A 17,883-nucleotide genomic window follows, 5' to 3' on the forward strand; every position below is an offset into this window, starting at 1 on the left:
CCTAAATTATCCTTAGGACAAACACACACACCCATGCCCGAGGGAGGACTCGAACCTCCGCCGGGACCAGCCGCACAGTCCATGACTGCGGCGCCCTAGACCGCTCCGCTAATCCCGCGCGGCAACTGGTATTATAAATATTGTTTATATTTAACACCCTTAGTATCGAGTTCCGTGTTTCTTATAAAATGAACCAATGCCTACGGAGTACATCGAGTGACATTGTTAAATTTTTTTAGTTAATCCGTATTAACCACAAAAAAAGGAACGAGAGAAGTGGAAAACATTTACAGAACGGGAACGCACATTAGACTCCCAGCTGCCAACCTTGTAGGGTAGGGAAACATTGTTTCACTAAAAACGAATGTTTGAAACGCATATCTTTTTAAGGAAACCGACTATGATGAGAATTTAGTATATTGCTTGTTTACTGTCCCCGTTGTTATAAGCAACAGGGCAGCTCAGACCTGGTACCGTCACATCACCAATTACGCACCAGCAAAATACAGTTACGGAAAATTTCATCCACTGCCACAGACTCTGACGGCCCTCTACTTGTCAGAGCACAAGTCCGGGACGTGGAGAAACATTTCAAACATAGGGATCCTTCAAAGATATGTAAAAAATTATAATAAAGAAAACCAAGGGGACAAATCTAGTCCTAGACATAAGTTCCTCGAAAGGCCAGATACAGCAAGAGGTCACAAAGGAATAGGCAGCTCATATCCATTCTAGACTGATTAACAATAGAAAAACCGGAGGGTAATTACTGGATATGAATTACGTAACATTCACTTCTCTGAAGATAGGGAGCGTGAGGTATGAAGTAATGGAAGATGAAAGGACACAGAAACTGGTTCCAGGTAGTCGAATAATCGATGCTTTTATTAATAAGAACACAGTCATTATGTACAGAAATTCTGATCTACGAATCTAGACTTCGAGAACCTATAGAGGTACTCAAAGTACCCTCCGTCAGACACCGTCAGGTGGCTTGCGGAGTATGGATGTAGATGTAGACTTAGCGTAACCATACTATTTAGCTAAGTCTATAGATAATATAATAACTCATTTTTCCGAATTTCTCAACTATAGCGTGTTACTTACATACAACTGTCTACGGAAGTTTATTTATTTTCGACTTCGTAGGGAACTGACACAACAAATTATGCGGACCGTGGGAGATGTAATTAAGTTCGTACAACTCTAGAATATTTATGAATTATAAGCAGACTTGTAAACGAGAATAAAATGTGTGGACATGTACGAAAATTAATGGTTTTATACACTACTTAATGTAGCCACACGAAAAACTGACGCCAAACATAACTCGAAATTTTCATCGTTATCAAAACATTTGTTTTAGTTGTGAAATATATGTAGAGAACTAGTAACTAAACAAATTTCACATTTACCTGAAGTAACAATATACCGTTTACAGAAAACATTTTAAATCTGCAGTGGGCTTTATAACTACTGCTGAAAGTTTACATAAAATGGTCGATGTAAGTGACTCCATCTGACGCTTAATGTAGAGGAGCAACTGTAATACGCTTTGTGAAGAAATAATATGGGACTATTATCAAACAACCATTCAAATATGAACCCCCTCCCGCTGGTTTCTGTGTTGAAAATGTCTTGTACCCACTATTTCTAAACTTAACGCTGCGTCAGAAGATACTAAGATTAGTGATATCCTTTAGGATAAGGATGCTTCATTAGTGTGGTCGCCTCCTCTTTTCCTTCTATTGAACGATGTTCTCTTGCTTTTAGCTTTTGGTGTTTTATTTTGTTATTGCAGTTTCGGCATTTGCGCCATTTTCAAGCATAATATATGGAAGTATAGGTTGTCACTAAGCAGAGATAACAACGAAATATCCACATATCTGTCTAATGTCTGCCTATATTCAAAAATATTATACCTGAAAATGGCATAAATGTCAAAACTGCAATTGTAAAATAAAACACTAACAGCTAAAAGCAAGATAACATCATTTAAAAAATTAAAAATGCTGTAAACAAATATTACGAGAGAACAATGCTTCGTCTTCTGTTCGATGCTTCTTACTCTCTAATCAGTTATAGGTACATCAGTCTTCCCTAATGGTTTTAACCGCCATAACCATCGCTTCTCCAGATCTATGCACGTATTCCTGAATTTAGATCGACAGCTTCTTAGTCTTTATGACAGCCTGCTAATGTACAATCTTAAAACACATGACATCAAGAGTATTTATGAAGAACGTTTCACAAACATCACGAAGTTTGCCAACACTACACACAGTTAAGACATTTTTACCGCCTCTTTACCGCCATTGCGCAGAGGGTACTTCCTTCGGTTAAAAATACCATTACTTACGCCTCACATAATGGCATTTCACCCCTATGGGTCCTGCTTCATGTGCCTTTGTTTCTAGAAAAAGAACACCCAATTCAGCTTGTCCCTCTAATGAGTAAGATACTTTATGTATAAATAAATTTATAGCTCTTGAATAGATAAGGTTTTGTTTGTCGTGAGAAAGATCTGGGACTTTGATTTATTTCGTACATTTTGTTGTTTCCGTACGTTTATCGGTGAGAGACTTAAGAAAATCATTCAATCTAAAAACTTTAAAATGCTACTGAAATATTTTCCTAAATATTCCCCAGAATTACCTATATGAAGTAAAAGGTTATTCTGACACAACTTTATAAAGTTAGCTGTTGCTTTTTAATTTATCTGTGCCTTTAAGTTGCGAATTGCTGTTTTCCAAACTTGTCGCCAGTATAAAAGACTCTTGAAGTTAACTGCCTGTCATGAAATGTTCTCGATGTAAGTTATGTTGGTATGTTTCCATTGTCTGCGAAATACAAGCCCTTAGCCCTAGGATTACATGATTTGCGTGTAATGATTCTTTCAGTAACATTCATGTGCATCATGTAAGGAAATGTGGCACGAAAATTACTGTTCTTCATTTACTGTAGTGATCAACAGACAACGTCGACAGCGTGCTGACGGTGATCGTGGACAGTGAAATTTTATGTAGAATACTATTGAAAAACGATTACAAAAGACCTGTAGATCACTAACAGTTTATACAGATATCTAGGACCATGGATGTCAGTACTATCTGGGAGTGATTAACAATGGTGTAATAATATGCATCTACGTGGTTCTGGACTGAATATTAATAGGAGTTACAAGTAAGAAGTTGTACGTTCCAGAAAATCTGGCTAATGAAATTTAGGCAGTGTGCATATACTCCATAAATTAACAGGAGGTAGTTTGGGAAGCAAAGACTCCAAAGCACCTATAAGGAGGTACAGTTTACGCATTCTTGTTGTCTATGATTCGAAAAGAAGTTGTTTGTAAATAAAATTAGAATATGGATATAATTTCATTACTAAACACAGCCTTCAGAAATGCCTTCACAAAAGAAGACGAAGGAAATATTCCATAATTCGAATCGAGAACAGCTGCCAGCATAAGTAACGTAGAAGTAAATATCCTCGGAGTACTGAAGCAACTTAAATCACTTAATAAAAGCAAGTCTTCTGGTCCAGACTGTATACGAATTAGGTTCCTTTCGGAGTATGCTGATGCATTAGCTCCATTCTTAACAATCATATACAACCGTTCGCTCGAAGAAAGATCCGTACCCAAAGACTGGAAAGTTGCACAGGTCACACCAATATTCAAGAAAGGTAGTAGGAGTAATCCACTAAGTTACAGGCCCATATCGTTAACGTCGATATGCAGCAGGATTTTAGAACATATATTGTGTTCGAACACTACGAATTACCTCGAAGGAAACGGTCTATTGACACACAGTCAACAAGGGTTTAGAAAACATCGTTCCTGTGAAACACGACTAGCTCTTTATTCACATGAAGTGCTGAGTGCTATTGACAAGGGATTTCAGATTCCGTATTCCTGGATTTCCGGAAGGCTTTTGACACTGTACCACACAAGCGGCTCGTAGTAAAATTGCGTGCTTATGGAATATCGTCTCAGTTATGTGACTGTCAAAGAGGCCACAGTTCGTAGTAATTGACGGAAAGTCATCGAGTAAAACAGAAGTGATTTCTGGCGTTCCCCGAGGTAGTGTTATCGGCTCTTTGCTGTTCCTTATCTATATAAACGATTTGGAAGACAATCTGAGCAGCCGTGTTCGGTTGTTTGCAGATGACGCTGTCGTTTATCGGCTAATAAAGTCATCAGGAAATCGAAACAAACTGCAAAAGATTTATAAAAGATATCTGAATGGTGCAAAAAGTGGCAGTTGACCCTAATTAACGAAAAGTGTGAGGTCATCCACATGCGTACTCAGAGGAACTCGTTAAACTTCAGTTACACGATAAATCAGTCTAATCTAAAAGCCGTAAATTCAATTAAATACCTAGGTATTACAATTACGAACAACTTAAATTGGAAAGAACACATAGAAAATGTTGTGAAGAAGCCTAACCAAAGACTGCGTTTTATTGGCAGGACACTTAGAAAATGTAACAGATCTACTAAGCAGACTGCCTACTCTACGCTTGTCCGTCCTCTTTTAGAATACTGCTGCGCGGTGGGGGATCCTTACCAGGTAGGACTGACGGAGTACATCGAAAAAGTTCAAAGAAAGGCAGCACGTTTTGTATTATCGCGAAATATGGGAGAGAGTGTCACAGAAATGATACAGGACTTGGGCTGGAAATCATTCAAAGAAAGGCGTTTTTCGTTGCGACGGAATCTTCTCACGAAATTCCAATCACCAACTTTTTCCTCCGAATGCGAAAATATTTTGTTGACACCGACCTACATAGGGCGGAACGATCACCACGCTAAAATAAGGGAAATAGAGCTCGTACGGAAAGATATAGGTGTTCATTCTTTCCGCGCGGTATACGAGATTGGAATAACAGAGAATTGTGAAGGTGGTTCGATGAACCCTCTGCCAGTCACTTAAATGTGATTTGTAGAGTATCCCTGTAGATGTAGATCTGTTTTATTCACCTAGGTATCTTTATGAATCATGGATAAAATGGTCCCTGCAGGTTAAAATGTGTTGCTGATTTGATGCAGAAAATTTTTAACAATGCCTGTGTTTCATATCTCTGTTCCTGGTTCTCTTGCAAATAGATTATAACTTCTTTCCTCACTTGATACTTACTTTGGAGTAAAACACACCTGATATCATTCCTCCGGGTTTGTCTTTGGGAGGTTGGTGATTCACTATCGCCCCCTTCCAGTCATCCTGCTTTAGGTTTGTAGGATACATCCAAATCGTTTCGTTTCCTCCATCAACGAGCAGCTGATTCCTCGCTTAATTCTTCTCCCTCTAAGATACTACTCCATATATGTTAAATTTTACTCCTCCCTGATTTGCATGCATTCTTGTCTTCTTTCACATTATGTGGAACTAATATTGTACCAACACTGATTTATTTAACTAAGCACTTCAGTGCAGCAACATTAGTACCTACCTTGGGTAGAGGCTTTCGTTGCTTTTCGATGTGCAGCCCTGTCAGTTCTATCACATTTGGTAGCATCGGCCGTGGGTAGTTCATGCTGAAGTGATTATTCACGAGGATCAGGCTTATGTTTGTTTCTGTTTTCAGCACAGATGGCGGTTCAGCACCGAAATACGTTCTCATGACCTCATCTTGAGTCTTCAGTATTACATTCCGCCAAAGGTAATTCAGACGGAGTATTATATACGTGTTGTACATTCGCTCCCAGAAGGACATGTGATCGGAGTAGCCAAGCATGAGATCTGGGCAGTAGGAAGGATTGTTGGGATTTCCATACGAGGTATGGACGGGAGAGGGGATACCTAGGGACACGAAACCAACCAGCGGCGGTGATCCCAGCTCATATACCAAACCGTAGTAGCACTGGTACATGAGATGCTCCAGAATAATGACGTCGAAAGATGGCCGGGATCTGAAACATGAAACCGCTCGTTAACTACTCGATATCAAACCTTGGAAAGCTATCAAATATAGCTTTTCACATCTACACTCCACTGTGCCACTTACCTGAGGAAGTCTTTGATCTGAGAAGAGCCAAGCTGTAGTTCGCAAATACGTTTCCCAGCTTCTTCCATCATACTCATCAATACAATGGGACTTGTTTCAGACATGGATGTAAAATCAAACGTTGCTCGCCAGTAATCGTACGTACTAGACAAGTCTATTTCCGTGTAATTCTGTACATTTTTCTGAAAAGAAATGGTAAAGTATTTCAGCAATAATTTTGTGTACATGGCTACTTATACTGTCTACTCACTGCATAAGTCTGATTTGCTGGCATCGACAAACATCAACTTGCTGACACATATCTTTCAATTTTCTGGCTAACTGCTTTGTGTGTAAGGTCGATATCATTCTTGTTGTTGCAAACTCTGTGATGGGGTTGAGGCGTGGCGCCTTATGCCCCTATTACACGATGCGCGTAAACCGTACACCTATGCACCAGCCCTGCAAGCGTGCATGTCTGTAACTACAGACTGGTTCACGTAGACTTATTACACCATCCACGCGGGATATACAGGGTGTTTCAAAAATGACAGGTATATTTGAAACGGCAATAAAAACTAAATGAGCAGCGATAGAAATACACCGTTTGTTGCAATATGCTTGGGACAACAGTACATTTTCAGGCAGACAAACATTCGAAATTACAGTAGTTACAATTTTCAACAACAGATGGCGCTGCAAATGATGTGAAAGATATAGAAGACAACGCAGTCTGTGGGTGCGCCATTCTGTACGTCGTCTATCTGCTGTAAGCGTGTGCTGTTCACAACGTACAAGTGTGCTGTAGACAACATGGTTTATTCCTTAGAACAGAGGATTTTTCTGGTGTTGGAATTCCACCGCCTAGAACACAGTGTTGTTGCAACAAGACGAAGTTTTCAACGGAGGTTTAATGTAACCAAAGGACCGAAAGGCGATACAATAAAGGATCTGTTTGAAAAATTTCAACGGACCGGGAACGTGACGGATGAACGTGCTGGAAAGGTAGGGCGACCGCGTACGGCAACCACAGGGGGCAACGCGCAGCTAGTGCAGCAGGTGATCCAACAGCGGCCTCGGGTTTCCGTTCGCCGTGTTGCAGCTGCGGTCCAAATGACGCCAACGTCCACGTATCGTCTCATGCGCCAGAGTTTACACCTCTATCCATACAAAATTCAAACGCGGCAACCCCTCAGCGCCGCTACCATTGCTGCACGAGAGACATTCGCTAACGATATAGTGCACAGGATTGATGACGGCGATATGCATGTGGGCAGCATTTGGTTTACTGACGAAGCTTATTTTTACCTGGACGGCTTCGTCAATAAACGGAACTGGCGCATATGGGGAACCGAAAAGCCCCATGTTGCAGTCCCATCGTCCCTGCATCCTCAAAAAGTACTGGTCTGGGCGCCATTTCTTCCAAAGGAATCATTGGCCCATTTTTCAGATCCGAAACGATTACTGCATCACGCTATCTTGACATTCTTCGTGAATTTGTGGCGATACAAACTGCCTTAGACGACACTGCGAACATCTCGTGGTTTATGCAAGATGGTGCCCGGCCACATCGCACGGCCGACGTCTTTAATTTCCTGAATGAATATTTCGATGATCGTGTGATTGCTTTGGGCTATCCGAAACATACAGGAGGCGGCGTGGATTGGCCTCCCTATTCGCCAGACATGAACCCCTGTGACTTCTTTCTGTGGGGACACTTGAAAGACCAGGTGTACCGCCAGAATCCAGAAACAATTGAACAGCTGAAGCAGTACATCTCATCTGCGTGTGAAGCCATTCCGCCAGACACGTTGTCAAAGGTTTCGGGTAATTTCATTCAGAGACTACGCCATATTATTGCTACGCATGGTGGATATGTGGAAAATATCGTACTATAGAGTTTCCCAGACCGCAGCGCCATCTGTTGTTGAAAATTGTAACTACTGTAATTTCGAAAGTTTGTCTGCCTGAAAATGTACTGTTGTCCCAAGCATATTGCAACAAACGGTGTATTTCTATCGCTGCTCGTTTAGTTTTTATTGCCGTTTCAAATATACCGGTCATTTTTGAAACACCCTGTACTTGCCGCACGTGCGCAGTACACAATGATAACGAGCAAAACGCAAACAGAACTTCCTGACCTCTTGCAATGTCGTTCGTTCTGCCGCGCGAAACACAAGGGGTGCCCTGTGACATATTAGGACAACATTTTTTCAAATTATTTATGTGTCTCGAGGTTCCTATTTAATAAGAAATTGTTTTTTATCATTATTTATTAAGTGACTACTATTATCTTATTTAGGTTACTACTGTACTGAATTACAGACTCAACAGTTAGTTTTATATTACGAGACTTGGTTACACAGCTATATGTATTCATACAGCATTTTGCACAAGGAGGACCCACTTGTTTTTAGAACTATTGCTCTGGCAGTGACAGTAAATCTTCGGATTAGGGCACAACGAAGACGAAAACAAAAAGCCTGACGTTTTTGAGTTCGACCACTGCTGAAAGGAAGGGATAGTGGTGGAGGATTATATTCACTGCTTATGAAAGAACTGAGGCCCGAAGATCCATATGAACTTTGGAGCTTCGTGAGGATGAATATGCCCAGTTTCGAGAAGCTGCTATCTATCATAGAAGATGGGATTAGCAAAAAAATGGTTCAAATGGCTCTGAGCACTATGCGACTTAACTTCTGAGGTCATCAGTCGCCTAGAACTTACAACTAATTAAACCTAACTAATCGAAGGACATCACACACATCCATGCCCGAGGTAGGATTCGAACCTGCGACCGTAGCTGTCGCTCGGTTCCAGACTGTAGTGCCTAGAACCGCACGGCCATGGAATTAGCAAGTGTGACAGTAATAAGGGAGGCTGTCTCACATTTCCGAAAGGAAGAATTAAATCATATGTTTATACGTTTTGTGGTCATACCAGCTTACGGTTCTAGACGCTACAGTCTGAAACCGCGCGACAGTTACGGTCGCAGGTTCGAATCCTGCCTCGGACATGGATGTGTGTGATGTCCTTAGGTTAGTTAGGTTTAAGTAGTTCTAAGTTCCAGGGGACTGATGACCTTAGCAATTAAGTCCCATAGTGGTCAGAACCATTTGAACCATACCAGCTTAGATCACGCATAAAATACCGGTCAAAGCCCTATTACGTTGCAGGCTGGTTGTAACATTACGTTTCCTGGCTACTGGAGAAGCATTTAGGAGTCTGGCGTTTAGCCACAGAATAGCACAGCCAATCATTTCGAAAGTTGTTGTGGATATATGCACTGCAATTTGCAACACCTTAATGTACTTAATGGTGCACCTGTGTTAATTTTTCCATATATATATATATATATATATATATATATATATATATATATATATATATATATATGAACTTTGGAGCTTCGTGAGGATGAATATGGCCAGTTTCGAGAAGCTGCTATCTATCATAGAAGATGGGATTAGCAAAAAAATGGTTCAAATGGCTCTGAGCACTATGCGACTTAACTTCTGAGGTCATCAGTCGCCTAGAACTTACAACTAATTAAACCTAACTAACCGAAGGACATCACACACATCCATGCCCGAGGTAGGATTCGAACCTGCGACCGTAGCTGTCGCTCGGTTCCAGACTGTAGTGCCTAGAACCGCACGGCCATGGAATTAGCAAGTGTGACAGTAATAGGGGAGGCTGTCTCACATTTCCGAAAGGAAGAATTAAATCATATGTTTATACGTTTTGTGATCATACCAGCTTACGGTTCTAGACGCTACAGTCTGAAACCGCGCGACAGTTACGGTCGCAGGTTCGAATCCTGCCTCGGACATGGATGTGTGTGATGTCCTTAGGTTAGTTAGGTTTAAGTAGTTCTAAGTTCCAGGGGACTGATGACCTTAGAAATTAAGTCCCATAGTGGTCAGAACCATTTGAACCATACCAGCTTAGATCACGCATAAAATACCGGTCAAAGCCCTATTACGTTGAAAACGCAATAAACCACGGAATAATGTAGACAGAGAGGTAAAAATTGACACACATGCTTGGAATGACATGGGGTTTTATTAGAACCACCCCATATTGCTATACGAGTGAAAGATCTCTTGCGCGCGTCGCTTGGTGATGATCGGGTGCTCAGCCGCCACTTTCGTAATGCTTGGCCTCCTAGGTCCCCAGACCTCAGTCCGTGCGATTATCGGCTTTAGGGTTACCTGACGTCGCAAGTGTATCGTGATCGACCGACTTCTCTAGGGATGCTGAAAGACAACATCCGACGCCAATACCTCACCATGACTCCGGAAATGCTTTACAGTGCTGTTCACAACATTATTCCTCGACTGCAGCTATTGTTGAGGAATGATGGTGGACATTTTGAGCATTTCCTGTAAAGAACATCATCTTTGCTTTGTCTTACTTTGTTATGCTAATTATTGCTATTCTGATCAGATGAAGCGCTATCTGTCGGACATTTTTTGAAGTTTTGTATTTGTTTGGTTCTAATAAAACCCCATGTCATTCCAAGCATGTGTGTCAATTTGTATCTCTCTATCTACATTATTCCGTGATTTATTCAGTTATCAAATTTATACTGACTTTTTGACCACCCGGTATATATATATATATATATGTATATATATATATATATATATATATATACTTGTGTGTGTGTGTGTGTGTGTGTGTGTGTGTGTGTATGTGTATGTGTGTGTTCTACTCAGAGTTTTGCAGTCCCCGTCTGTCTCACTGCGTCAAACTCACGGACTTTCTCCCCTATCACGGCCAGTTTCTCTTTTCTGACACGCTGAAATAAAGCAAGAGACGCAGTCAAATCAAACATGAACTTTGTAAATTAAGGCATTACGATACAAAACGAAAATCACCGTATAACGATGCACATTACTCAGAAGGAAATAATTGCCGACGTACCTTATTATTACACAGCTGTTCATACATACATCTTCCCTCGCTGTATGCTTAACACCTCTTTGTTCCATTTCATTTCTAGAATACGAAGCAATCAATAGTAAATATGCTTTCACAAGCAGCCAGTATAAAAGAGAGTCTACTGCAAAAAAAGCTTTTTTCTGTATTTATGAAACCCACTTACTAAAAACATGCGGAAAAATCCCCAGATGAAAATCTGGAACTAGCCACTAGCCGCCTAACAGTAAGCAAATACCAAGCAGAAAGCACTGTGGTACCGCCTTATGCACATGCGCGAGTTATCGCTGCCTAGCGCGCATGCGCGGATTGACTGCAGTTTAGAACTACTCTCTATTCTGGCGCGCGGATAATGTGTCTGCAAATTTTCGTAGTTTCGCGCGCGTTCTACCGAAATAATCCGTACGTCATAAGAATAAACCTGATGTAAGCATTGCACTATGTATTCTTCCGCCGGCCGCGGTGGTCTAGCGGTTCTAGGCGCGCAGTCCGGAACCGCGCGACTGCTACGGTCGCAGGTTCGAATCCTGCCTCGGGCATGGATGTGTGTGATGTCCTTAGGTTAGTTAGGTTTAAGTAGTTCCAAGTTCTAGGGGCTGATGGCCACAGATGTTAAGTCCCATAGTGCTCAGAACCATTTGAACCATTTTTTTGTATTCTTCCGCGTTTGGTGGAACCTCAATAGAGTTCAGTTTCACGTGGGACTGCAGCCAAACTGTCTCGGGTTTTGTCATAATAAGGGTACGTTTTGTGCTGTGCGTGAAGCGCACATCGACTTAGCGATAATACAGGACAACTGCTGTACTGGCGCATTTAACTTGGACAGCACTGGCCGATCAGCTGGTACAGCTAGCCTGCAGTGATGTGACCAGCTGTGGTTCACAAGTAAAAAGAGACGAGCAGGGGAGCAATCCGGATTCGAATATCATTTAATTTTTAAGCAGAATGAAATAATACACTGCAAATCTCCCACAATGCGCTCCTTAAACCACTAGACGAAAACCGCAACATGTTATCGTTTTTAGCTAACTTACTACTTTAATTAAAAACAAGAATGATGAAAATTGCTGACGTAACGACAGGGTAATTTTTCTGCATAAGCTGTGTTTAACGTTAGAGAGTACTGAAGGATTTCACCGTATAGTTAAAAATGGTTCAAATGGCTCTGAGCACTATGGGACTAAACTGCTGTGGTCATCAGTCCCCTAGAACTTAGAACTACTTAAACCTAACTAACCTAAGGACATCACACACATCCATGCCCGAGGCAGGATTCGAACCTGCGACCGTAGCAGCAGCGCGGCTCCGGACTGGAGCGCCGTATAGTTAAATATTCAAGCCACTGAAGGTATTACAGTCAGTCGTCTGGTAATTTCTTAGCTCCTTCCTTATCGGAATCGGAGAAATACATTTCAGTTCTGGAAGTGTCACCTCCTACGTTGATAACGAGCCAATCAACAACAGAATCCACGAATCCAACCACGCGCAGCATTTTCTCTTATTCTTTTATGACGACCGTTCTATATCCCGCCAGCGTTCGGCAGTGACGTGTGAAAAAGCTGCGTGCTTTAGTTCGAGTACATGTGGCAACTTAACAGTGTTGTTACTTCTCGGGCCAAATCTCGCAACTTGGCTCCAGATCAGTGCTGGTGGGTTCATATTTTAATGGTACAGTAGCAAATGCAGAAATGCAGCATTTGTATAATGTGCTCGATATTGTGAAAATGATTATTTTTCATGTTTCTGCGGTACGTATATATACGATACTCTGTGGTATAAAACGATGAACATAGTCCAAATATAGAGGATTTGGTTTTTAATTTTTGCCTTAAAAATTAAATTATTATGTTTTCTTAACTTTAATTTCTTAATTTAAACAACTTTTATGAACAGTCTTTCATAAAACATCGATAATTAAGAATTTATATTTGAAATGGAAACAGGAATTTCGTGTCAAATATGTAATTAGAAGCAAGAAGACGTGCATCATTCACAAAAAGTGATGATGAGTTTTATGATTACGTGATGTAGGTATTTCAAATTGAATGAGAAAAAAATGATACTGGGGAGATTTGAAGCAACGCACGAATGGCATGATTGGATCTACATTCAGTCACACTACCGATTGCGCTGTACGTTCAAGGTGGCTTTGTCATTTGCAGTATATACAACGCTCTGAAAATTTTATAGCCGATAATCTCCGTAAATTTATGAAAAACATTAAGAATAGCTCATTTCTCGGCCCTTTCTTACAGTGTTCCATGTGCGTGTTTCACTACGGAACAGAAAGCAGCTTCAGTCACTTTCATGCTGCGATTTAACAGCGCGACAATGAGAGCACAACAGTGCAGAGGCTGTAACTGTACACGATTTTTGAAATAAAAACTACACAGCTAAAGCGTGATTAAGAAAAACATTGATGGCTGTTAATACATTTGAAATCTTAAAGTTTCATTTAACGTAACTTCTTAATAAGATATCTAATACATAAGTAGGACCTACTTCCAAGAGCGTAACAACACTAGTATACTAGTGCTACGGCTTCTGAACAATCATCGCGTTTGTGTTTGTTTACATCATGTTTATTCTTATGACGAACGGATTATAGATGGCTGTTGCACTAGACCAGTACCGTTCGCGGCGGATCGCCGGGTAATACCCACTTTACATCGCTCCCGTCTAGAGCTTGTGTATCGGGAGAATGACTCATGCGTTCACAGTGACAGATGGTCTGAAGGGGATTCAGTCCAGTACGTAGTTTTAATTTTCATCCACCAGAGTCCAGTAGTGTACAGAGGCATTCAAGAAACATGTCAAGAGAATGTGTTTGTAAACTTGTCTGTTTATTTCTTGGGGCTTTCTTTTGTTATTTATCTTTGTAAAGTTTTGCATATGCTTTTAGTAGTGTGAATGATGCGTGAATGTGGTCGAAAGTAAATATGTAGATCATTGCTCTACTGATGAACGCTCTACCAACGAGTGTGAGAAAGTTTTAAGACAGTGTGAATGCAGACGACGGGGAATTTTGTATCATAATATGTCAAGTAAGTTTATGGTAAAATGAAAGCTAATCGAGTGCAAATGAAAATAGTTAATGATGTAAAGTATAAACAAAACAAATATTTATTACGGGACAAAGTACAGTTCGAAAGTGGGTTACTTTTTGATTTGTTAGTCATGCAAGGCGCGAACTAACGGGCGAGAATAATGTTTTTCTATTGGCCTTAAGGAACCCCCCCCCCCCCCCCCATGAACCATGGACCTTGCCGTTGGTGGGGAGGCTTGCGTGCCTCAGCGATACAGATGGCCGTACCGTAGGTGCAACCACAACGGAGGGGTATCAGTTGAGAGGCCAGACAAACGTGTGGTTCCTGAAGAGGGGCAGCAGCCTTTTCAGTAGTTGCAGGGGCAACAGTCTGGATGATTGACTGATCTGGCCTTGTAACATTAACCAAAACGGCCTTGCTGTGCTGGTACTGCGAACGGCTGAAAGCAAGGGGAAACTACAGCCGTATTTTTTCCCGAGGGCATGCAGCTTTACTGTATGGTTAAATGATGATGGCGTCCTCTTGGGTAAAATATTTCGGAGGTAAAATAGTCCCCCATTCGGATCTCCGGGTGGGGACTACTCAAGAGGACGTCATTATCAGGAGAAAGAAAACTGGTATTATGCGGATCGGAGCGTGGAACGTCAGATCCCTTAATCGGGCAGGTAGGTTAGAAAACTTAAAAATGAAAATGGATAGGTTAAAGTTAGATACAGTGGGAATTAGTGAAGTTCGGTGGCAGGAGGAGCAAGACTTTTGGTCAGGTGAATATAGGGTTATAAATACAAAATCAAATAAGGGTAATGCAGGAGTAGCTTTAATAATGGATAGGAAAATAGGAGTGCGGGTAAGCTACTACAAACAGCATAGTGAACGCATTATTGTGGCCAAGATAGACACGAAGCCAACACCTACTACAATAGTACAAGTTTATATGCCAACTAGCTCTGCAGATGATGAACAAATTGATGAAATGTATGATGAGATAAAAGAAATTATTCAGGTAGTGATGGGAGACTGGGTGACTGGAATGCGAGAGTAGGAAAAGGGAGAGAAGGAAACATAGTAGGTGAATATGGACTGGAGGGAAGAAATGAAAGAGGAAGCCGTCTGGTAGAATTTTGCACAGAGCACAACTTAATCATAGCTAACACTTGGTTCAAGAATCATAAAAGAAGGTTGTACACATGGAAGAATCCTGGAAATACTAGAAGGTATCAGATAGATTATATAATGGTAAGGCAGAGATTTAGGACCCAGGTATTAAATTGTAAGACATTTCCAGGGACAAATGTGGATTCTGACCACAATCTATTGGTTATGAACTGTAGATTAAAACTGATGAAACTGCAAAAAGGTGGGAATTTAAGGAGATGGGACCTGGATAAACTGAAAGAACCAGAGGTTGTACAGAGTTTCAGGGAGAGCATAAGGGAACAATTGACAGGAATGGGGGAAAGAAATACAGTAGAAGAAGAATGGATAGCTCTAAGGGATGAAGTAGTGAAGGCAGCAGAGGATCAAGTAGGTAAAAAGACAAGGGCTAGTAGAAATCCTTGGGTAACAGAAGAAATATTGAATTTAATAGATGAAAGGAGTAAATATAAAAATGCAGTAAATGAAGCAGGCAAAAAGGAATACAAACGTCTCAAAAAATGAGATCGACAGGAAGTGCAAAATGGCTAAGCAAGGATGGCTAGAGGACAAATGTAAGGATGTAGAGGCTTATCTCACAGGAATATTAAAGAGACCTTTGCAGAAAAGAGAACCACTTGTATGAATATCAAGACCTCAGATGGAAACCCAGTTCTAAGCAAAGAAGGGAAAGCAGAAAGGTGGAAGGAGTACATAGAGGGTCTATACAAGGGCGACGTACTTGAGGACAATATTCTGGAAATGGAGGAGAATGTAGATAAAGACGAAATGGGAGATACAATACTGCGTGAAGAGTTTGACAGAGCACTGAAAGACCTGAGTCCAAACAAGGCCCTGGGAGTAGACAACATTCCATTAGAACTACTGACGGCCTTGGGAGAGCCAGTCCTGACAAAACTCTACCATCTGGTGAGCACGATGTATGAGACTGGCGAAATACCCTCAGACTTCAAGAAGAATATAATAATTCCAATCCCAAAGAAAGCAGGTGTTGACAGATGTGAAAATTACCGAACAATCAGTTTAATAAGTCACAGCTGCAAAATACTAACGCGAATTCTTTACAGACGAATGGAAAAACTAGTGGAAGCCAACCTTGGGGAAGATCAGTTTGGATTCCGTAAGAAATATTGGAACACGTGAGGCAATACTGACCTTAAGACATATCTTAGAAGAAAGAATAAGGAAAGGCAAACCTACGTTTCTAACATTTGTAGACTTAGAGAAAGCTTTTGACAATGTTGACTGCAATACTCTCTTTCAAATTCTAAATGTGGCAGGGGTAAAATACAGGGAGCGAAAGGCTATTTACAATTTGTACAGAAACCAGATGGCAGTTATAAGAGTCGAGGGACATGAAAGGGAAGCAGTGGTTGGGAAGGGAGTGAGACAGGGTTGTAGCCTTTCCCCAATGTTATTCAATCTGTATATTGAGCAAGCACTGAAGGAAACAAAAGAAAAATTCGGAGTAGATATTAAAATCCATGGAGAAGAAATAAAAACTTTGAGGTTCGCCGATGACATTGTAATTCTGTCAGAGACAGCAAAGGACTTGGAAGAGCAGTTGGACGGAATGGACAGTGTCTTGAAAGGAGGATATAAGACGAACACCAACAAAAGTAAAACGAGGATAATGGAATGTAGCCGAATAAGTCGTGTGATGCTGAGGGAATTAGATTAGGAAATGAGACACTTAAAGTAGTAAAGGAGTTTTGCTATTTGGGGATCAAAATAACTGATGATGGTCGAAGTAGAGAGGAAATAAAAGGTAGACTGGCAATGGCAAGAAAAGCGTTTCTGAAGAAGAGATCGAATATAGATTTAAGTGTCAGGAAGTCGTTTCTGAAAGTATTTGTATGGAGTGTAGCAATGTATGGAAGTGAAACATGGACGATAAATAGTTTAGACAAGAAGAGAATTGAAGCTTTCGAAATGTGGTGCTACAGAAGAATGCTAAGATTAGATGGGTAGATCACATAACTAATGAGGAGGTATTGAATAGAATTGGGGAGAAGAGGAGTTTGTTGCACAACTTGACAAGAAGAAGGGACCGGTTGGTAGGACATGTTCTGAGGCATCAAGCGATCACAAATTTAGCACTGGAGGGCAGTGTGGAGGGTAAAAATCGTAGAGGGCGACCAAGAGATGAATACACTAAGCAAATTCAGAAGGACGTAGGTTGCAGCAAGTACTGGGAGATGAAGAAGCTTGCACAGGATAGAGTAGCATGGAGAGCTGCATCAAACCAGTCTCAGGACTGAAGACCACAACAACAACATTAAGGAAAACTGACCAGCCGGAACGGAGTGCTCTTCGCGCGTCTTTTCTCTTGGTGATACAGAATGCTTACAGCTGTCTAGAGTAGTCGCAGTCTAGAATAGTCGGAGCCCAGCCTTTCCATGGTACGGTCATGTGTAGTATGAGCTCCGAAGGAAGTTATAATTTGCCAGTTTTAGTGTTTTAAAGGGAAGGCATATTTATTCCGGTGTTTGTTTCAGGAAGTACGGATTTTTTTAGAAATTTTGTGTATTTCGCATACCATATTGAGCAGATCGCTGACTAAAAACTTGAGTGCATTAGATACCGATAAACCTAATAATATGGCGAGCATTTTCATTTAAGAACAATCCGTGCTTAGTAGCTGTTCAGATTTCGGGAAATACTTTACCATAAACTTGATAACGCGAATGAATGGATTTGTGCATGGCTATGTTAAGATTAGCACGGGCTTGACAGGGAAAGTGTACATTAT

The 17,883-nt window shown here is 41.0% G+C and overlaps 1 protein-coding gene across 1 annotated transcript in view; it reads right to left on the reverse strand.

Moving 5' to 3' along the window:
• The window catches only part of LOC124605758 (UDP-glycosyltransferase UGT5-like), a 72,594-nt gene that overhangs the window by 22,960 nt on the left and 31,751 nt on the right, over positions 1–17,883 (reverse strand). Inside the window, exons 3-4 of the mRNA XM_047137644.1 lie at positions 6,007–6,188; positions 5,452–5,911 (exon numbers count right to left, since the gene is read on the reverse strand). Coding sequence (XP_046993600.1) covers positions 5,452–5,911; positions 6,007–6,188 — 642 coding nt within the window. The remainder of the gene's footprint in view (positions 1–5,451; positions 5,912–6,006; positions 6,189–17,883) is intronic.

Source organism: Schistocerca americana, chromosome 3, assembly GCF_021461395.2.
Source record: "Schistocerca americana isolate TAMUIC-IGC-003095 chromosome 3, iqSchAmer2.1, whole genome shotgun sequence".
NCBI classification, from domain to species: domain Eukaryota; kingdom Metazoa; phylum Arthropoda; class Insecta; order Orthoptera; family Acrididae; genus Schistocerca; species Schistocerca americana.